Source organism: Diabrotica virgifera, chromosome 8 (genome assembly GCF_917563875.1).
Source record: "Diabrotica virgifera virgifera chromosome 8, PGI_DIABVI_V3a".
Taxonomy (NCBI): Eukaryota; Metazoa; Arthropoda; class Insecta; order Coleoptera; family Chrysomelidae; genus Diabrotica; species Diabrotica virgifera.
In genome coordinates, this window is record NC_065450.1 from 41,279,055 (window position 1) to 41,303,728 (window position 24,674).

The 24,674-nt window shown below is 30.0% G+C and overlaps 1 protein-coding gene across 1 annotated transcript in view; it reads right to left on the reverse strand.

The window, feature by feature from the left end:
• Nucleotides 1-24,674, reverse strand: part of LOC126890142 (uncharacterized) — a 218,037-nt gene that overhangs the window by 166,240 nt on the left and 27,123 nt on the right. The window contains exon 2 of the mRNA XM_050658992.1: nucleotides 18,103-18,968. Within this exon, the coding sequence (XP_050514949.1) occupies nucleotides 18,103-18,964 (862 nt within the window). The 5' untranslated portion in view covers nucleotides 18,965-18,968. The remainder of the gene's footprint in view (nucleotides 1-18,102; nucleotides 18,969-24,674) is intronic.

Here is a 24,674-nt window from a genome sequence, read left to right on the forward strand (position 1 = left end):
CGGTGAGCGGGAACCGGCATACCGATTCTGGCTCACTTTTTTCCCACGGTGAGCGGGAACCGGCCTTACTTATCTACTAAATAGTATCAAAAGAAAAATATTTATAACATTCTAAATCAACTTTTTTTACATTACTATCAGTTTTTTTTTTTACTAATAATTATAACTTCAAATTTGCTTACATCTTTATATCATTATTTTATACACTGATAACTAACTTCTTTCCCAATCTATCGAGTTATTAAAGTAGTCTAACTACATTTGATTAATGTCCTTTTGACATATTTCAAAATTAATTTACGTTTACAATTTATATTTTTTAGAAAGAATTTTTATGTTTTTTATAAGTATGTTAGTTATTTTGTAAACCACGAGCAGTAAGTTGTTATTTTTCTAGTTTTCATCTAAATTTAAACATTTGTATTTTTAGATTGTCTTGATGAAGGAAATAAATTGTCCGAAAGCTCGACAAAAGTTCAAAGTGTTTCTCTTCTAATCAGCCCAAAACACATTGACTGCATTCCCCAAAATTATTCATTTTATATATATATATATATATATATATATATATATATATATAAATATTTTTAAAATTTAATAACATAGTTTTAGTATTATTTATTAGGTATTTATATTTTAAACAAATCATATAAGTAAGATATATTCAAATAATATTATTTTTAAAATGGAATAATATAAAAATGTTTACCCGTTTTTTAACTTAAGGTAATTTTTCGGTAAATGGCCGTTACCCTCCAGCCAGACCTGCATAAGTTACCTGAAAATTTTTTAGATTGCCTCAAATACCTACCCAAAAATGTCTAACAGCTCTCGTGCTAATATTTCTATGAAGAAAAAAAATTTGAATATTAAGTCTTTTCCGTACAGAGACCGAGAAATATAGAATGGGCCATCCTGTATATATAAATTTTCTATAGATCTAATATAACCGCATATCATTATAATATACTCATAGACGGGGATGTATCGTCACCCTCGTTAGCGAAATTATTTGATTTTTTTGCACAAATTTACTCAAAAAGAGGTCCTTATAACAAGTCCACAGGGTACCAGGCGGTGCCGTGGTCAAAAAATTGTTTATATACTCTATGTCACATTATGTATAAGTTTTTAGTTTGTGAAAACTGTCATTATAGATAGCAGTGCGTGAAGGGTTTAAAGTGTGCGTGAAGTAAAAATGTATTTTAAATGGGATTTACTTTTCGCACTGCTTTTGACACACTTTCATATAATCAAGTATCCTTAACTTTCGCGTTGTCATGGTGATGACATAATGAGCAATAAATTACAACAAAAATTTTGACAGTTTTGTGGTTTGAAAGAAATTAGAATTTTGAAATGCCAAATTTCCAAAAATTGTAGAATAGAAATGAATTGCAGTGACGAAGAGTTACAGTTTTTTTATTTGTTTATCGTAGATAAAATATTGTATAAAACTTACGCGATGTATAGAACTCGCTCCGTTGTCGCTCGTGCTCTAAACATCGCGTGCGTTCGCAAAAAGCATACTTCACGAACTGTTTCATAAATAACTATTAAACATTTTTTTTAAACAAATTCACAAAAATATTTTTTTTATTTTTAACAATTTTTTTCTAGATAATTTCGGTCATTCTGGGCAAAAAGGTTTATTGTGATTTTTCTCTAAAATTGATTGTTGTCGAGCTATACGCGATTTAAAATTTGAAAAATGCGAAAATAGCCATTTTCAAGTAGTCCAGAGAAATAAGATTTTTCTCGTGACACATCCCCCTCCAGGCCGAAACCAAATTTTTGAGTAATATGGACATCTATATTAATAACCTTTATGTTTGCTGCAGCCGATTTTGAAGATATACATAGTTATAAACAAATGAAGATAAAAAAACCTTAAATTTTCGCTTTTTTCGTCTATAACCAAAAAGTTAAGCAATTTAAACAAATTTGAGAGTAAGAAACTCATAAATCGTCTAAAAAATTTCAATATGGCGTTGACTGAATATGTCTAGCCTTATTGGTTGCTTAGAAAATTGCAAAATACATCATAAATTTTGAGTTTTTATAAATATTCATAACTTATGTAAAAATTAACTTAGAGCCTTCTTATTACACGAATTGCTGAGACTTCTGGTGCTTAAATTACATTTTAAATTTCAAAACAATTGGTCAAATAGTTTAAAAGTTATTTAATTTGTTTTTCCCAAATTCATTTATTTTGCAACACTATAAGTCAGAAAATTATGAGGTTACTGTAAGACTTCTGAGAGTTTATGGAAGACGAACATTTATACTATTGACTTCATTTAAAAAAATGACAAAAAGTAATTTTAAACAGTGTAAAATTATTTTGCAAAAACACGTCGATTTTTTGCTTACTTATAAACAATTAGAATAACTTTTTAACCGTTACCCGTAGAAAAATTATTTTTTGATATTTAAAAAGACTGAATTTTTATACACATTTAGAAAGAAAAACAATTGTCCTAGGACAATTAGGGACGAAGTTAGCCCCCCTTTTTTTAATTCACATGTTTTTGCAAAATAATTCTGCAGTATTTAGAATTATTTTTTGTCATTTCTTTTTAATTAAATTAATAGTATAAATCTTCTTCTTTTACAAACTATCCAATAGTGTAACTTCATCATTTTCTGACTTATAGCGTTGCAAAAAAAATTAATTTGGGATAACCAAATTAAATACTTTTTAAATTATTTGAACAATTGCTTTGAAATTTAGGGTATGATTTAAGCACCAAAAGTCTCAGCATTCCGTGTAATAAAAACATTCTAAGTTAATTTTTACATAAGGTATGAATATTTATAAAAACTCAAAATTTATGATTTATTTTGCAATTTTCTAAGCAACCAATAAGGATTGACATATTCATCGAACGCCATATTGAAGTTTTTTATACGATTTATGAGTTTCTCACTCTCAAATTTGTTTAAAATACTTAACTTTTTGGTTATAAACGAAATAAGCCAAAATTTACCGTTTTTTGATCTTCGTTTGTTTATAACTATGTATATCATCAAAATCGGCTGCAGAAAACATATCGATGGCTTTTTGACAAAACATCGTAACCGATAAAACGCAAATTTTACAGGGGGCGACTTTTTCTTCTACCGACTTTTCGGTTAATATAATTAAAATTTTCAAACTGTGATAAATTAGTAAAAGATAATAATTAAAGAAAAAAAACTGTAATATAACATTCTTTAATTAAATTATGTAGCATACGATACTTTGTGAGACCTTGTCTGTATAAATTTTAGTTGAAGCTTGTCGCTTAAGATAAACATCGATAGTTTTAAGGATCAATTTATAAATGAATATTCATAAATAACGTAAGTATCTTAAGAGGAAAAATATTATTCATGACTCATGACAAAAATCGACAAAGAAAAATGAAATTTAATACATATATTAATATGTGACACTCTGATCTTCTTCATCATTTTCTGCCAATGTGTTAGGAATTTCACTTTTGTAACTTAACTCTTCATATTCTTGCACAAACTCCTGTGGTATGACATGTTTCCGACATAGGTTTATGTGTTTTTTAAAGCTTAAGATGTAATCTTTAAACTGCACTGAATTATTTTGCGTTAGACATGAAATAAACAACATCTTTTTGAGAAAATTAAGAAAGATAAAACAAATGTAGGTAATACAATAACCGAAAAATATCAGTTAAAAAAATGTTTGTACAAAGTCATCAAAACCTTTTTCTGTACCTACAACTTACCTAAATAATAACAAAAATGTATAAATGTAATTGTTTTTGAGCTCTTACACAGTATGTCTGCATAACTTGGAACCTATTGATTACTTTTTATTATTAGTTTAAAAAAACTACTTATCAGATATTAAATTTCATTAATTTCATACGAGGTATGTCAAAAAATGTGAATCTTGTTCAAGAGTAAAGTAGCTTTATATTTCACAATATCGAAAATTGTTAATAAAAAAAGTTGTTTGGAATTAAAAACTATGTTTCAATGTTCGTTCTATATTGACATATTTTATATTCTATACTCTACATTTGTTTCAGGTTTCAGTGAACTCAGTGGCGTGCTGGAACTTTTCAAGCGGCCCGGTGATTTTATAGAAAAGCGGCCTCCCATCCTCATTTTACCTTCTATTATCAGGATGTTTTATTCGGTATTTAAAAAAAAAAACAAAAATATAAATTATTTTTGAATCAAACATAAAACTTTGAATTCAATGATTTTTTTCTTAATTTGCTATATTTTTTTATTTAAGAATAATAAATCTTACAAATAATAATTGACATGTATGACAATATTGTATGTAGTAAGGCAGAAGCCATAATTTACTAAATAAATATAATATGAATTTGATGTAATTAAGGTACAAGTAAAATAAAATTGAGAATTTTTCAATTATGTATTAAGTTGCATTTTAGTAAATCAATTATACAGGAGAGTACAAATACAAGTACAGTGCAAATACTTTAATTTAACAATATTTAAAATGTTAAGAGCACACAGTAGCGATCAACAGGTAGCAACAAACGCGGTCCAAGATTGCGAAAGTTCTGCGAACTTTCAAAAGTTCGTCGGTAATTCGACACTGACAGTGACGTTTCTACTATCAAAAACAATAATTTTTATACACATAGGCGTGAAATGTTGCCAAGTCAGTGACGTTCGATTTCTTGTTATAAAAAAATCGATTTTTAGTAGTTCCAATGTGACACAAAATCTAGGCACGGGATAAAAAAAGTTTATTTGAAGAAAGTGTATTTTTTGTCTTCCTTAAGGTACATCGAGCAAGACTCTCCTGCACACCTATAAAACCTTCATAAGGCCCATTATCGACTACAGAGCGCTCCTTTATGCTTCGCTAAAACAACATTATACTAACAAAATCCTCAGATGCGAGCGTAGAATTCTCAGAAAGTGCCTCAGGAAACATTGGAGATATCCGTCGGTATTGGTACACCCACTCGCTAAACTACCCCCCATAAATGAGAGAATCTGTTCTCTCAGCAACAAATATGTCATACGAACGATTAATGGTAACAACCAAAGGGCTAAAAATGTCCTAATCACCCCTTGCAATCGGCGAGGGCATATACTCACCGGGACTCCCAAAAACAAAGTTCCATTCCCTCCGGCCAATCTTCTACAATTGGCCAGAAACGAACTTCCCGATGAGTACTACGAAATACTTGAACAAACTCCCCTAATGTATCGCAGATAAACAACTGCATCCCCACACGCTGATCTAAGAGCCGTTCCTCTAAGGTGACAGATTTGGAACCCCCTCACTGACTGGTCGCTTGCTGAGCATGGCAATTTCTATCTTTCGCTCCTACAGCTTCTGCGCTAAAACCACCTTCTTAACCCAATCCACTAGCAATTCTGCTTCTCCACACATCATCGACGCAATCTCACGCAATCTCCCACACTCCTGAAAAGGAGGATCCTTCACCCTGAAGAGGCTTAAGCCTAAACGGGGTATAAACGACGAGTTTTTCACTTCACTTCTTCCTTAATGGCGGTGCAGGTTCCTTTTTTCAATATTTTATTTAGTTATAGAGTAATTTCCACATACTAACATATTTCTGAAATTGGGCTCTGTACTATTGGAATATAGGGTTTTTGAAGGATGATCTATTAAATGAAAATATTTTCATCTCTTTGCAACTTCCGGTTATACCAGAAGTTGCTTATAACATCGTTTTTTTAAATGAGACACCCTGTATATTTTTACATTTTTGGATTGTTTTCGATGTCTTCTTTCTTAAAATATGAGGATTTGTAATGTTATACAGGGTATTTTAAAAGATAATTACGTTTTTTTTATTAATTTCGTAGCAATGTTCACACCCTGTAGAATTGTAGTAGTTTGACAACTCTACTTACCTTCAAATGATTTTTAATATAGTCTACTATTGTTAAGAATCATTAGTATGTATAACTAAATTTTTAATTTTAGTATACAGGGTTGGTCGATACTAGGAATGAGTATTTTCTGAGTTTTATTAAATGGAGCACCCTGTATTTTAGTATTGTAATGAAATGATATTTTATGGTACTTTTTTATTTCTTAAGCATTCCCTATACTTAACTGCTTTAATTTGTGTTTACCTAATTGTTAGTCGCACCAACAATCTTAACTACGTAGGTATTTTGATAGCGAAACCATTATTGGTAATTTTAAGGATCAGTCTGGATTAATATGTATTTATTTCTGAAAAATTATTTGTAATTGAATATTGTCACGGCCAACCTAATAAAATTTTACGTATTTTTTGTTGCAATTAATGTTTATCTTTAATCACCAATAACTCACAAATTAAAGCAGTTAGGTATAGGGAATACTTATAAAATAAAAAAGTACTATGAAATACCATTTCAGTACAATACTAAAATACAGGGTGTTCTATTTAAGAAAACTCAGAAAATATTCATTCCGAGTTTCGACCAACCCTGTATATTAAAATTTCAAAATAAGCTATACTAATGATTCTTAACAATAATAGACTATATTAGAAATCACTTGAACGTAAGCAGAGTTTTTAATGTCAAACTATTACAATTCTACAGGGTGTGAATATTGCTACGAAATTAATAAAAAAACGTAAATATCTTTTAAAATACCCTGTATAGTATTACAAAATCTCATATTTTAAGAAAGAAGATATTGAGGAGAATTCAAAAATGTAAAAATATACAGGGTGTCCCATTTAAAAAAACCAAGTTATAAGCAACTTCCGGTATAACCGGAAGTTGCAAAGAGATGAAAATATTTTCATTTAATAGATCATTCCTCAAGACCCCTTCATTCCAATTTTCATAATTCTGTTACCTTTATTTCTCGAGATATTTCTAATAGGCCAGTTATCTGCCTCACCCTATACAAGCTTTACATTTTTTAGTACCACATGGAGGTGAGGTTTTCACGATATCATTTATCAGCAAAATCCATGAGTTCTCTAATTGCAGTCGCAGATAATATAAATATGGTAGGATAAAACTCTTAATTTTTCAGTAAATGATTTAAATGCCATCAAAGGTATACCATTTTTTTATTGTATAAAAATTGGATAGTAGAGGATGTAGAGTGCTTATATCATCATAAAACGATTTGATTTGTCTTGATCAAGTCGTTTTTAGATACTTTCAATAATTCGGTCAAAAATGAGCAAGACGTTTTTCAATTTTTTAATTCTGCAGAGTACATACATGTTTGAAGGAAATTGGAAAACCATAAATATACTTGTATGTATGAAAATAAATAATATTATCTGTAGCAATCTATTTATATATATAGACTATACAGTCTTACTCATTTACTTAAACTGTATTTCACAATTTAAAAAAATTGATTTTTTTAAATGTTTTATTAATATTATTAGCCAAAATTTCCATCCGATTAGAAATTAAAAAAATATTTTTTTGTTACATCTAAAAATGTTTGTGAAAACCTATTTGACCGGCCTCAAGAGGCCGCAGCCTCTCGGTGATTGCACCGATTCATTTATATGGCCAGCACGCCACTGAGTGAACTTACTACGTTGATATATTTACTACTAAGTTGATATATTTTTGTTGCAAATATAATATTTATGATATGTGCACAAGAACAAAAATAAAAACCATAGGTTACGTCATTACCAAATTAGTAAATTAGACTTCAAATTCTATGAAAAAGACAATAAACCATAAAAACAAGTATTAAAAACTTACCGCATCTATTGAATAAAAGGATTTATAAAAACTACCACTATTTTCGTTTTAAATTGTTGGAGCGAAATAAAATTTCCACTGAATTCTAACACATTTAAGATAACACTGAGTAATCCTAACGGTCATTTTGGTCATTGAATCTTATCGTAAGCGGCAAAATATCCAAACGTAAACGACAAGATTGATGGCGTTTACCATCAACTGTCGGTACTACCTTGGCGTTTACGATACCATAGGCACAAAATGAGTTTGAAATGCGGTGGTTACGATAAACATTAAATTCAATTTTAGACAATTCGGATGTTATTAGGAAAAAAATAATTTTTAATTAGCTGTATACTATCGTAAGGAACTATTTAAGATAAAAATCCCATTTTCGGAAAATTGGTGCTTACGATGTTTTGTCAAAAACCCGTCGATATAGGTTATTAATATAGATGTCCATACTACTCAAAAAATTTGGTTTCGGCCTGGAGGGGGTTGTGTCACCAACAGGATATTTTCCCCCTATTTCTCTGAAGTAAAGGCGTAATAACTCGATTAAAATTTATATTATGAAAGTCAGAACGTGCTTAAATCAAAACTTAAACCCCTCCTTCAAGATCCTGAAGAAACTTTTGTCATTATTTTATTACAAAGCTGTTATTTTTAATTATTAACAATTAGCGCTATAGTCCAAGCTGTATCGTAGCCTCCGTTAGCGAAATTATTTCGATTAGATTTTTTTACACAAATTTACTCAAAAAGAGGTCCTCATAACATCCATAGGGTGCCAGGCGGTGCCGTGGTCGAAAAATTGTTTAAACATTTGTTTTTAACAAATTCACAAAAATAATTTTTTCACTTCGAACAATTTTTTTTAGATAATTTGGGTCATTATGAGCAAAAAAGTTCTTGTGATTTTTTTTAAACTGATTGTTGTCGAGGCATAGGCGATACGCTTAATTATTAAGCCTTGAAAATGGCTGTTTTCGCAATTTTCAAATTTTAATCGCGTATAAGTCGACAACAATCAATTTTATAGAGAAAAATCACAAGAGATCTTTTTTGCTAAGAATGACCCAAGTTATCTAAAAAAAATTTGTTCGAAGTGAAAAAATTATTTTTGTGAATTTGTTTAAAAAAATTGTTTAAACAACTTTTCGACCAAGGTACCGCCTGGCACCCTGTGAATTTCTTATAAGGACCTCTTTTTGAGTAAATTTGTGTAAAAAAAACTAATCGAAATAATTTCGCTAACGGGGGCAACGATAAAGCCTGGACTATAGCGGTAATTGTTAATAATTAAAAATAACAGCTTTGTTATAAAATAATGACAAAAATTTCTTCATGATCTTGAAGGAGGGGTTTAAAACTTTCATTTGGTCACTTTTTGACTTTTATAATAATAATTTTTAATCAAGTTATAGTAGGGGAGCACAGTATGCTAAATGTGCAGTCACTCGAGCGTTATGGGGACCTATTAAGTTGTGAAGAGTAGGTCATAAAACCAAAAAAAGTTAAGAAAAGTTTTCCATTTTAGTGGGCGCTTGCCATTTTTTAATTTAATTTTCCATTTCCAACAATCCTTTTTCCCGATTATAACTCCATCTATCTATAATTAGAAAAAAATGTTTCGAATAAAAGTTGCTTATTTTTACGTAAGAAATCCAAATCTGAAATAAAATGGGGGGCTCCTATTTAAGATTTTAAAGTAACCCCCCACTCCACCTCCGTGGGGGTCGTATTTGATGCCATTCGATAGATTTTTGAAAAATATTGATTAAGTGTATTTTACAGTTTTTCGATCTAATATTCATTTCGCGAAATATCGTGGGATTCGTATTTAAAATTTTAAATTTACCCCCACCCCCCTCCGTGGGAAGTCGTGTTTGGTATCATTCGATAGATTTTTAAAAAATATTGAGCACATATTTTTTAGTTTTTCGATCTGTCATTCATTTCGCGAAATATTCGCTTTTTTGTGAAATTTTGGGACTCACCCATTTCCTTACGCCCTGCTCAAATCGTCAGATTTTTGAAAAATACACTCTTTTGCATGTACTTAACTTATCTTATCTTAATCTGACAATTTCGACTTTTTTTAAGGATAGATTTTTTTTTCGGGCCCCCCTTAACGAACCCCCATGTGTTAAGAGCCAAGATATGGTAGAGGTACATCTGCAGGGTACCAGTTTTCTCCCCATATGATAATCTGACGCGCTTGAGTAACTGCAAAAATCCCCGCTTGGGCTCCCCTACCATTATTAAGCCTTGAAAATTGCCATTTTCGCATTTTTCAAATTTTAAATCGCGTATAACACGACAACAATAAATTTTAGAGAAAAATGAAAAGAGACGTTTTTTGTTCAGAATGACTCAAGTGATCTAAAAAAAATGATTCGAAATAAAAAATTATTTTTGTGAGTTTGTTTAAAAAAATTGTTTAAACAATTTTTCGACCACGGCATTGCCTGGCACCCTGTGGATTTGTTATAAGGACCTCTTTTTGAATAAGTTTGTGCAAAAAAATCGAATCGGAATAATTTCGCTAACGGGGCGACGATACAACCCGCTCTATCCCGGACAAAATATCACATATGCATGTGGAATGATTTTTTTGTGCTTTCAAATGGCAAAACATGATTTTCTAAAATGTTTTCAATGTACAGGGTTATTCACTATATTTTGACCCCCCTGTAAACTGCTTTATTTACAGAATTAGAAAAAAATGTCAAGTACAAAAGTAATTCGATTTTTAAATTATTACTTTTTGACATGTATATCGTACTAGTGACGTCATCCATTTTGGCGTGATGACGTAATCGACTATTTTTTAAATGGGAATAGGGGTCGAGTGCTAGCTCATTTGAAAGGTTATTTAATTCCCTATTCAGTAGTATAAACATTAACATGATTCATTATACAGGGTGTCCAAAAAAAAATTTTAATTAACTTAATTGACACAAAAAGAAGAATGTATGTAATATATTTAATTTAAAATACATTTTACTGCTGTTAAAAAACAGAAATAAAAGTTTATTGCACAAAGAAACATTGATTTTGGCTTAAATTCATGGTTCAAACTGCCAAGAGGCAGATGGGTGGCAGCTTTAACATTGAATTTAAGTGAAAAGTAATGTTTATTTGTTCAATAAACATTTATTTCTGTTTTCTGAGAGCAGTAGAATGTATTTTGAATTAAATAAATTACATACATTCTTCTATTTGTGTCAATTAATTTAATTAAAAAAAATTTTGGACATCCTGTATAATTAATCATGTTAATGTTTATATTACTGAATAGGGAATTGAATAACCTTTCAAATGAGCTAGCACTCGACCCCTATTCCTATTTAAAAAAATAGTCGATTACGTCATCAAGCTCAAATGGATGACGTCACTAGTACGATATATATGTCAAAAAATCATAATTTAAAAATGGAATAAGTTTTGTATTTTACATTTTTTTCTAATTCTGTAAATAAAGCAGTTTATAGGGGGGTCAAAATAAAGTGAATAACCCTGTACATATCAGTTGGCATTCGCCTAATCATCTCCACATGTTCAGTATGTCCTTTCAAAGCAGTGCCACTTTGTAGCACTATGTCGCCACCACCAAAACTAACGCTCTGTATGAGGTTACAGCTGACATACTGTTCACCAACTCCTCTCTGGACGAAGTTTTGTAAATCTTGCTTCCATATGATGAACGATATGCCAGATGTAACCTCATACATAGTGTTGATTTTGGTGGTGGCGGCATAGTATTATGGAGTGGTATTTCTTGGAAAGGAGAGACCGGAAATGGTCGATTTTAGGGGTATAATGCCACGAATACCTTTTGTAGTGGTCGAAAAGACCTTTAAAAGGAGTACTGTTAAATTTCAATTACATTTAAACTAAGCGAGATATGATGCAAAACAAATTGATGACTAATTTATTTTAAGATAAAATGCGACGTATATTTAACTCTTCGCCCACCAGAATTAAATCATATAGGGGAGTGCATATAGATTTTCACTTCGGAAAAATCAAACAAAATAGAACTTTTTGTAATTTCATTAAGAAATGTTTAATAAAGAACATATCAAAAAGTTCTACTCGAAAAGTGGGTGCTTTATTTTTTATTAAACAAATGAACTGCGAAATTAGATGTTATTGAAATAACTCAGAAAATATAAATTGTAGAAAAAAACTGACTTGACCGTTGAAAAATTCAGAAAATTTTACAAAAAAAACCTTACATAAAGAATTTTCTAAAATTAAATCTGTATCTTCTATAATTTTTTATTTATAACTCTAAAGTCACTCTTCTAACAAACATTGGCGCACTGTAAACTAGCGTACGGCGAAGTGCACAGTTGAGTTATTTTAATGTAATTCTTTAACTAATCAATCAAATGAAATTTTATAAATTGATCATGAAAGAAGAATAATTTAGCTATCTTATGGTTATAATAGAAAGAAATAAAATGTATGGGCATAAGTATGGTGTGGGCGGAAAATGAGACTTACATGAATTTGGTTTAAAAATGATTTAAAAATGTGTAAATAATACAATTTTTTTTATAAAACTCTAAATATTGCACAGCTTACCTTTCAGATATCTTACTAAACGATGTTTTTCTAAAAAAAAATCTCAAAAATTTAATTCAAATGGTACGACGACGTCTCAAAAAATGTAATTTTTGAAAACTTCGTAGTTTTACAGAATTACCACCATTTTAAGACGGTATTACTCAAGTTTGAACAGATTTATTACAGTTTTACAGGTGAACTTTTAAAGCTTAGGATCTAATATTTAAAATGCACTGAATTATTTTACTTTAGAGGTGAAATAAAATATTTCTTTTTGAGAAAATTAAGAAAGATAACAAAAATGTCATACAAAAACCGAAAATTACCGGTTAAAAAATGTTTATACAAAGTGATCAAAACTTTTTTCTATAAAACTTACCCAAAATACATTTAATAATAAGCTTCAACAATAATAAATGTTCAACAAAAAAAATTTAGCTCTTATACAGGTAGGTGGGGGCAAAGGTGCGCATTTTCTAAATTTTCATCTCTAGTGAATCTCCTAATGCTTGAATTGGCACAGGGTATAGATGAAAATGAAATTGATACATTTTGTAATCATATTAGGCAAATGGAAATTCTTCAATATTATTTTTGTAGTGTTGATAACTTTTTGAGAAAAAAAATGTAAATGCGTACCTTTGCCCCACCCAATGGGGCAAAAGTACGCATGTGCGTACTTTTGCGGATTTGAGACATTTTGCAATTGAGACAAAATTAGCTGATAGGATATTAAGCTCAATTTGATATTCACTTTGAAGATTGACTTGAAACATGTATTTGCCAAGACTACCTCACTGGGGGCAAAGGTACGCACTGCGAACGTTTGCCACATTTCAACGTTCGCAGTGCGTACCTTTGCCCCATTTGTGTGAGTACTTTTGCCCCATCCGGCAACCAATAATATATCTAACCTCAATATGAAACTATGCACATATGAACTTCAAACTGTCATGTAGAAGAAGACTTCTAACAATAAACTTTCAACATGCCTAACCAATAATAATCTGAGTTTGAAAGATTAAGAATTAGAATCAATCAATTTTTAAGAACAATTAGATCAAATGGTACAAAAATAATTTTTATCTCACTTTTGTTGTTGTGTTCGCCCTGATTGCGCCAAAGTTTCTCATCCAATGTTACTGAGTAGTACAAACATATGCCACAAGATGTTGTCGCCAACATATAAGAAGTTACTGAAAAATGTAAGTGCGTACCTTTGCCCCGTGCGTACTTTTGCCCCCACCTACCTATGTCTGCGTAACTTGAAACTTATTGATAACTTTTTTATTATCAGTTTTACGAAAAAAAGTTATTCTTAATAAAATACTCTGCATCCTATATAATCTAATAAGCAACCATCAAATGTCAAATTTTATTAATTTTATACGAGGTATGTCAAAAAATATGAATTTCACTCAAGAGTAAAGTACCTTTATATTTCACAATATCGGAAATTGTTATTAAGAAAAGTTGTTTGTAATTAAAAAATATGTTTCATTGTTCAATTATATCCGTCTAATTAAAATATTGTGAATAATAAAGGCACTTAACTCTTAAGAAAAATTCATATTTTTTACATTCCTCGTATAAAATTGCAAGTTTGATATCTGTTAGTTGTGTCTTAGATTTTAGACCAGGTAGAGCATTTTATGAAGAATAACTTTTTTTCGTAAAATTTATAATAAAATAGTTATCATAATTGTAATAAAATGATGATGGGTACTATAAATAAAATACATATCCGTAATTTGAGAAAAAATTGAAAAAAATTTTTTCGATTAGAATGATGTAATTGTATATTAAAACATAGTTTTAATTTCGAACAACTTTTCATAATAGCATTTTTTGATATTCTGAAATATGAAGGTAGGTATTTTACTTTTTAACGAAATTTATATTTTTGACTCGTATAAAATTGATAAAATTTGATATATGACGGTTGAGTTTTAAATTTTTAACCATCCAGAGCATTTTATGGAGTTGATAATAAAATCTTTTCGTAGAATTGATAATAAAAAAGTTTTGCATGTGGTTCCTAGTTACGCAGACGTACTGTATAAGAGCTTCTGTATAAGAATTTTTAAATTGTAATGCCATATTCGGATTCAGCATAATCAAAAACAAAATAGAAACATATTTGATCAAAATAAAATGATGAATTCAACGATATTTTTAAAATTATTTATACAAAACAATTGTTATTGTTTAAACAATTAATAAACAATTAGCGGCCAAATCTGCGAGTAGAACTTTTTACTTTAAGATGTATATAAACTAACAAAAAGAGTTTTAGAAAAATATAAGCTTGTTTGAATTTTTCCGAAACATTGCCTATTTTCGTTCTAATTACACTCCCCTAATAGTTTTACTTCTACAATACCTTTTATTATAGTGTTATTTCTATGTTCAAAAAGTTTAGCGGGTATAGAATGCATAGTTTTTGAAAAAATAAGATCACATTATGAAGCGCATTTTTAAATTTTCTTAAAAATCTTCTGTTTTCAGTGATGAAAGAAAAAATAAAATTGTTATCTGACAAAACTACACTACATTTTTGTACTGTATCTTTTTTTCGCATCTCTTATTATTTTCGGGTTACATGGAGAGAACGGAAGATTTTGAGCAAATTCAAAAATGCGCTCTATAATCTGATCTTTTTTTTTTCAAAAACCACTCATTTTAAACCCGTATAACCTTTTTAAAATATAAAAAAACACTATAACAAAAAGTATTGTAGAAGGAAAACAATACATTTAATTGCTGGTGGGTAAGGGGTTAAAATATACTTCTCATTTTTCCTTAAAATACATTTGTCATCAGTTTTTTTGCACCATATCTCGCTAAGTTTGAATGTAATCGATATTTAACAATGTTAATTTTAAAGGTCTTTTTAACCACTACAAAAGGTATTGGTGGCATTATACCCTTAACATCGACCATTTCTCTGTTATTTTAAGTTGAACACACCGATGTATTCGCAAAAAATCCGTCCGAAAAGGTGACATTTTCAATGAAAATGGCAAATTTTCAACCAGGAATAACTCAATAACCAGCAATAACTTAAAAAAAATTACTACAATAATTTTTGGCTTAGAATTAGATTCTCTAGCAACTTCCATGGATATTTTGACCAAAAAATTTTCCATCCCCTAGAAGGGGTGGCACACACCCCCAAGATAAAAGCGCAAATCGCCTTTAGGTAGACTTTGAATTAAGAGCTGAGTAAAGGCTATTCCCAAAATTTCATTAAAATCCATATAGTAGGATGTAATTCGGAGCCAAATACTCTCACTGACTGCACTATCGGTAGAATAGTGAAAACTTACCTTGATAAGATTGAATTTAAAAATTACATTGGCCATCATACAGCCCATATTAAATTTAAATCCGATTATACCATTTATGTGATACAATAAAACATCGCATTCGGAACAGAAATCCTTTGTCTATGACACTGGAGGCAGAACAATAATATATTGTATAATACAACCGAATATTGTATAATGTAATACAACCGAGAAAAAAGACATATTCCTCACGAGCGCAGAAGTTTATTGGCAAATCAAGCGAGGGAGAAATATGTCATTTTCTCATGTGTTGTACACTGTACTTTTTCAATCGACGCGGTTTTGCCAAGAGTTCAAACTTCAAAGTTAAATAATTTAGGTGCTTTTAGGTATATTATATGCATAAATTGAAATAAAATACAATACATGTAGGTATTTAATATTCTTAAAATTTGTATACGTTATTTATTTAAAATTTTAATTACAGTCGAACCCGCTTATTGGAATAGCCTTCGTGCCAATCAAAAATATTCCTATAACCGGGATATTCTAATATCCGATCATTGATGGCTGGTAGAAATAAGTGTACCTACTGAATAGACCTACAGAATAATAGTACATACTATGTGTCTACCTACATTTACGTTATATTTATATGGTTTTAGGTCTTTTTATGTCAATGATACAGCAGTGTAACTTATTTTATTAAAAAACCAAATTACATTTTCTGTGCATAAATCCATTACTAAGCATGAAATGTGTGCAATATGTAAACATGTATATATTATCTTATTTAAAATGCATACGCCAAAATTACTTCTCATTTTTTTTGAAAAATCTTTAAGTTATACAAATTAGAAAAAATTACATTGAATTGGCCCTCCAGAAATCTTCTTATAACATTACAAACGGTTAGAACTAATTGGATGGAATATCCACAAAATCGAAAAAATCTTCATCTTTTGCCTCATCTTTCGCTTTAATATTGAGTTGGGCGGTTTCATTGTTTTATTCTAAATCTTCAGTATCTTCGAAAACCGATAAATTATCGTCAAAAGAAACAACTCTTAAAAATATTCGTCCTTTATTTTGTCGAATTCTGTGTTTTGATGAATTGGCACATTGGCAGGCAAAAAACGGGTTGTTAAAATATTCAAACTTATGTCGGGTTTAGGGCGGTTATCAATAAAATAGAACATTTCTATTCTTGTCTGCCATTGTATTGTCGAAGTCAATAAACCATTAACCAATAAAATTTATAACTGCAACGAGGTAGGTCGCAATAGAAATTTTTACAAGTTTTGTGAGACCAGTAAAAGTAGGTATTTTATGGCCTGTTGTATTTCGTAAAAGGGTCCAACTGGTGCGTAATCAAGTATTTATTATCTGAAAAATATAATATCCCAGACAAAATTTTAATTTTTTTGGAAAATATGAATAAAAAGTTGTTCGTCCACTTGAATAATATTGGATTAAGCGATATTAATTAATTAAAACGAATTCCTACAAGCGGATAAATTTATTAAGGAGTAAATAGAAACGTTTCGGGACATCAAATTTCTATTCCTTAAACCGGGATATTCCTATAACCGGTACTCTAATAAGCAGGTTCGACTATAGCAGTTATTTTTGAACAGCTTTGAAAGGTAATTCCTGGTAAGTTTTGCTTCAACACATTTTGTTTGACAATATTAATTGTGTTTGTATTGTGCATGTTACCATGGAAACGGCGATCCTATGTATGTAAAACCGTAGGAGAACCCGTGAGAAATATTATATTGTACAACAATTGAGAAAAAGACATATTTCTCACGAGCGCAGAAGTTTGTTGGCACGAGCCGAGGCACGAGGCGAGGGCCGCAAATCAAGCGAGGGAGAAATATGTAATTTTCTCATGTGTTGTAAACTGTACTTTTTCTATGGATGCGGTTTTGTCAAGAGTCCGAACTTCAGAATTAAATAATTTAGGTGCTTTTAGGAATATTATATGCATAAATTGAAATAAAATACATATATGTACATGTAGGTATTTAATATTCTTAAAATTTATATACCTACCTTATTTTTTAAAATTCTCATTAACAGTTATTTTTGAACAGTTTTGTAAGGTAATTCCTGGTAAGTTTTGCTTTAACACATTTATTTAACAATATTAATTGTGTTGTTATTGTGCATGTTACCATGGAAAAGGCGATCATAGTATGGAAGACCGTAGGAGAACCCGTGAAAAAAATATTTCTCACTGCAATGGAGGACTTTTCTCACTGCGTGAGGAATTGTTCGTTTTGAATGTATGTAAGTAGTGAGAGAAGTTGCATATTGTATAGCATCCATAGAAAAAAATATTTCTTACTGCAATGGCCGACTTCTCTCACTGCCTGAGAAATGGTTCGTTTTGAATGTATGTAAGTAGTGAGAGAAGTTGCACATTGTATAGCATCTATAGAAAAAAAAATTTATTTCACGCTTTAATTTCAAAATATGCAATATTCTTGTCCGTGAGTGTAATTATTTATTTGTTAATACTTACCAGGAAAATCTCTATCGTGTTTCTTTTGTAAATCATTCACTAGATCAACCATGTTGGCAGGTTTTCCGTTATATTGCTTTCTATATTCCATGGCTTTCAAAAAAACTTTTTCAAAATACTTCATGGCTGAATTTTGAACAAAGTTCAGTTTGAAGAACTTTACCAAACTGGGTTTAAAAAAATAGAAACTCTGTATCACTCCGTTTCTTACACCAAATTCAAATATACGATGAACACGTTGTCTGAACTCGGATACTTTAGTTTCAAAACAACGTGGATCAGTTGCGAAGAAACATCGAGCTACCATTTCTGTGCTGAAGTGACCTGCTATGAATTTTGCATCCACGGGACCAGAAATATTCTCTAAATATTCAATAAATCTCTTATTTATTAATTCCATGTCTGCAAAATACTGTTTTGTCATTGTAGAACTAAATATTGGAGACATCTTTCCCCTTGTGTACTTCCATGATGGTCTTTTTTGGAAAAAGAGAAATTGAGATCCATTATCATGGTGAGTAGCATGTGCAACACTTCTGTCACCAAACGTGTTGAAATCTTTTATCAATATATCTTTAATTAACTTCGGTGATTTAACTACCAAAATCGGCTTATCAAAAAGAAACATCCCAAAATATGGTTCTTCGGTCTCATCGTAAAATTTTTTAAACAATTCATGTGAGGTTAATTTGAACGTAGCAACATCGTAAAGACTGCCAAAAAACGGAACTGGTGTTGAGGTATACACCCCTCGTTTTTTCCAATAGTCAAATTGTCTCGTGAAGTATTTGTATCCAAGGAATATTATTGCAATACAAAGTATTACAGGATATAGTAACCAAGAAGAATTTAAAACAGACATCAATCTGCAACAAAAAATATTGTTGTATTCATAATTTTACACGTATGTATAAGCAAATTGTTATCAAATATTGTGTTCCCAAGGAATATGGAATGTATCTAAATGTACCTTACCCAACGGTCTAACATAAGTTTAACATTATACCCAGGGCCTCCGTAATCAGGCGTGAAACGTGTGCAACGCACGCGAGCGGCATCTAAACATTCCGTATATGTATTTGGACCATAGGAATTTTCTATTGGTTCATTTCAGCACGCGGTCATATTTTAACCAATAGGCGGCGCGGTTCCAAATGCATATACGGAATGTTAGTCGGTCCCAAATTCATATATGGAATGTTAAATATCGTACACTGAAAAATATAAGTTTTTTAGAGTCTTTTAAAAGGAGATTGATTTTAAAATACTTGTGACTGTATTATTAAATAAAAATAAAACAATTATAGTATTTCGAATGTTATTTGGTGCGAAATTCATATAGGGTATGCTAAATATTCGTAGAACAAAAAGACGATTTTTATTAAAGCCAGTTAAAATGAGACTGGTTTTGAATAGTATATTATGAAACGAACATTTAATGATGGTCATTATGAAGCGAGTATAAAGGATACGAAACGAGTTTCGTATAGAGTACGAGCGTCATAATGATAATTAAATGCAAGTTGTATACACGATTTTTGTTCTATGATCATTCACAAAAAAAAATATATTCAAGTTTATTAATTTTGTAACGCAAACAAATTAAGTAGTTTGTCAGTGTGACAGTTTGTTTACATATTGAGAACTGTCAAAGCGTATGTATTTGACTCGCCATTGGTTACTGCGCGTGTGCCACCTTTATCGCGAATGTCATATCGCGATTCTATTAGTTAAAAATCTGTATCTTAATGAAAATCTGTATCATAATAAAATTTATTATGATACAGATAGTGACATCATAATTGATATATAGGGCTTTTCATCGATTGTCATTTGTTTCGAGCTTCTGTCATGTGTCACATAATATTAATATATCTACGTCATACGTTTTTGTTTTGTAATATTGTATATACCAATAACGTATGTCGTACATATATTAATATTATGTGACACATGACAGAAGCTCGAAACAAATGACAATCGATGAAAAGCCCTATATATCATTTATGATGTCACTATCTGTATCATAATGAACTTTATTATGATACAGATTTTCATTAAGATACAGATGTTTAACTAATAGAATCGCGATATGACATTCGCGATAAAGGTGGCACACGCGCAGTAACCAATGGCGAGTCAAATACATACGCTTTGACAGTTCTCAATATGTAAACAAACTGTCACACTGACAAACTACTTAATTTGTTTGCGTTACAAAATTAATAAATTTGATTATATTTTTTTTGTGAATGATCATAGAACAAAAATCGTGTATACAACTTGCATTTAATTATCATTATGACGCTCGTACTCTATACGAAACTCGTTTCGTATCCTTTATACTCGCTTCATAATGACCATCATTAAATGCTCGTTGCATAATATACTATTAAAAACCAGTCTAATTTTAACTGGCTTTAATAAAAATCGTCTTTTTGTTCTACGAATATTTAGCATACCGTATATGAATTTCGCACCAAATAACATTCGAAATACTATAATTGTTTTATTTTTATTTAATAATACAGTAACAAGTATTTTAAAATCAATCTCCTTTTAAAAGACTCTAAAAAAACTTATATTTTTCGGTGTACGATATTTAACATTCCTTATATGCATTTGGAACCTCGCCGCCTATTGGTTAAAATATTACCGCGTGCTGCAACGAACCAATAGAAAACTCCTATGATCCAAATACATATATACGGAATTACTCTGGGCTAATTAGCAAAATTCATGGAAAAGTTATTTACCAGCAATTCTATTGCTGGAATCGAATTATAAGATACTATATATTAATAATATAGGTATGCAAAGTCCGCAGATAGTGTGCTACTTTTTTTATAAACAAAATGGCGCCGACAAATCGTATTTTTTCAATTATTGCTCTATAACGCCGAAGATTTTAACTTTACAACAAAAACACCTTAATGAAAATTCACCGCAATTAAATTCTGCATAGAGATATGTTTTTCACGATTTGCTTTGACGAAAATTTTCCTCGGAAAATGCGGGTTTTCCTAACAAAAACTCTAATTTTCAAATAAAGTTTTAGGTAAGTAATTAGGTAAGTTTTAGGTAAGTATATTAGGTAGTTTTAGGTAAGTATTAATCAATAATTAAATAACTTAGTGACATCAAAGCTTTCTTGGTATAGATTGTAATTCCAGAAGCCGGTGAAAATTAAACGAATATTTTAGCAACAATTCAATTGTTAATTAACAAATTACGATCGCAATAATAACCAAAATAATCATGATACATTGATCAAACTTATACAGATTATAAAGATGAGATGCTTATTTAATATTTTATCGACAAAATATAAATTTTTCTTTTTTTTTGCATAATCTTTAAATTTTGAAAAAAAGTAGTTATAATACGCTGGTCTAATTAGTAAAGTACAAAGAAAGGTTATTTACCAGCAATTTTATTGCTGGAATCGAATTATAAGATCCTATATATTATTAATATAGGTATGCAAAGTCCGCATATAGTGTGCTACTTTTTTTATAAACAAAATGGCGCCGACAAATCGTATTTTTTTCAATTATTGCTCTATAACTCCGAAGATTTTAACTTTACACAAAAAACACTCAAATAAAAATTCACCCCAATTTAATTCTGCATAGAGACATGTTTTTCCCGATTTGCTCCGACGAAAATTTTCCTCGGAAAATGTGGGTTTTCCCAACAAAATATCGAATTTTCAAATAAATTTTTTGGGCCAGTAATTATTTATCAATAATTATATAGCTTGGTGAAATAAAAGCTTTCTTGTTATAGATTATAAATTCAGAAGCCGGTGAAAATAAAACGAATATTTTAGCAACAATTCAATTGTAAATTAACAATTTACAGTCGCAATAACAACCAAAATAATCATGAGACATTGATCAAGCTTAGAAAGAATATAAAGGTGTGATGCCTATTTTAATATTTTGTCGACAAAATATAAATTTTTCATTTTTTTGCATAATCTTTAAACGTTTAAAAAAATTGTTATAAACAAATTAACATTTCAGAAATTGTTTATTATATTCTAATTTTAAAAAATACTTAAAATGCGTATTACATAGGTCTTGAAAATGAATGCTTTAAAAAATTTTTCCAACCATTTGCAAAAAAGTTATGAAACAGCAAAATAAATATACGAATACTCCGTTGTTTATAATTTGTTTTAATTGTTTTAAAGCTTAAAAGTGAGTCTATGGTACAATCTAATTACTCACAAAGAATGTCAAAATTTAGTGCAATGGTTATATTTTAATCAAAGATTAAAAATACTTTTTTTTGTAATTTTTAGCGCGAAAGTAGACTTGATACAGAGCCGGAGATAAAATGTTCACTCGAAGCGACTGACACGTTTAAACTCGCGTGAGTTGTGTATGTGGGAGGGTAGCTACGGTACTGTATTATTCTACTTTCGCGCGTGTAAATTACAAAAAAACATATTTATAATCTTTAATTAAAATATAGCCATTAAACTGATAATCGATATTTTTTTATAAATAATTAGCTTGTATTTTAAACTCACTTCTACGCTTTGAAAGAATTAAAAAAAATTATAAATACCGTAGTAATCGTATGTTTACTTTGCTGTTTCATAACTTTTTTGCAAATGGTTGCAAAAAAGTTTTAAGGCATTCATTTTCAAGATATTTAAAATGCGCATTTTAGCTATTTCTTAAAATTATAATATAATAAAAACTTTCTGAGAAACGTTAATTTGTTTATAACTATTTTTTAAACATTTAAAGATTATGCAAAAAAATAAAAAATTTATATTTTGTCGACAAAATGTTAAATAGGCATCTCATCTTTATAAGATTTCAAAGTTTGATCAGTATATCATAATTATTTTGGTTATTATTGCGACTGTAAATTATTAATTAACAATTGAATTGTTGCTAAAATATTCGTTTAATTTTCACCAGCTTCTGGAACTCTAATCTAAACCAAGAAGGCTTTTAAGTCACCAAATTATTTAATTATTGGTAAATAATTACTTATCTAAAACTTTATTTGAAAGTTAAAGATTTTGTTGGGAAAACCCGCATTTTCCGAGGAAAATTTTCGTCGGAGCAGATCGGGAAAAACACGTCTCTATGCAGAATTTAATCACGGTGAATTTTTATTTGGGTGTTTTTGTTATAAAGTTAAAATCTTAGGAGTTATAGAGCAATAATTGAAAAAAAACACGATTTTCGGGTGCCATTTTGTTTATAAATAAAGTAGCACACTATCTGAGGACTTTGCATACCTATATTATTAATAAATAGGAACTTATAATTCGATTCCAGCAATAAAATTGCTGGTAAATAACTTTTCCCAAAAATGGCCTATTCTCCGATAATCAGCCCAGACTATATATTGTAGCAGATGGATTTCTACTACAATATTTTATAAAAAATATCCATTAATTTTAATCCTATCCCAAGAAAAATATTAATTTTTCTAATATATTTTGCGAGTTTATATATCTTTAAAATTTCCTAAGCCGCTCCTGTTCGCATTGTAAAGGTTAGGAAATTTCCTATTTATTTGTGTAGCAATAACCAACTACCTAGATTGTTATTGAAAACATCCATTATTCGAGAATGAATCCTCTAAAAGGTTCAGTGTTTTTCCTTTAAGTTTTGAGCGCTAAAAATCCCATGTTATTATTGGTCTGCATTTTGAAAGATCCTTGAGTTGTAGTTGAGGATTGGTCAATAGTTTTGGCCGAACGATCGAGAAGAAATGCATCGTTTGGACGCGAGAGAGACGTGACGATGTAAAGCCAGTTCTAAAAGTACATCACTTCAGTAAACATCTTTTTGTTAGAACTCAACCAACAGACTCGTAGAAAGTCGCACTTTGCCGGCAAAATGGTTTTATTTTTATGGTAAAAGAAGTGAAAGACTGGCAGTTTGCCCAGTAAATGTCAAGGAATATAATGACAATAGTTTCACGGCATTTTAATGGATATATTATTGTGAAACAGTTCTATTGTTATGCAGTTTGATTTGCTGGTAAAAAAGAAGTGCGTGGTTTCCTGGTTCCTGTCCTTTATGTAGCTGTTGCTATTTTTATGATGTTTTGGATTTGTTCATGTTCCAGTAAGAAATGCCCGGATGATATTATTTGGTATCGATTTTATCCAGTTTAGTAATGATTTGAATGCCTTCCCCCCAATCTCGAATGGAAAATTTTGAAGTTCCAAGTGTGATGTCGTGACATGTGACAAGGATTTTGTTTTAACGAGGTATGAGTAATGTTTATTTTAAATAATTCACAAGTGGATATTATTGGTAAAGATTTTACATAATTAAATATGTTGTTTTCAACATGGATTCTCTAAAAATTATTATGTAAAGTAAATTTAAAGGCAGTGACTTTTGACAGCCATGTCAAATTTTTGTTTTGGTACACTGCTAAAAATAAGGTTAAAAATTGTAAAATCATGTATTTTGTTATTATTATTCATTTCTGGTTTGAGAATGTGTCTATTCTCAATAAAAATTAAAAGGTATAAAAGGTTTAAATAAACATTATGAAATGTACACATCTTTATTTCTGTAACCTCT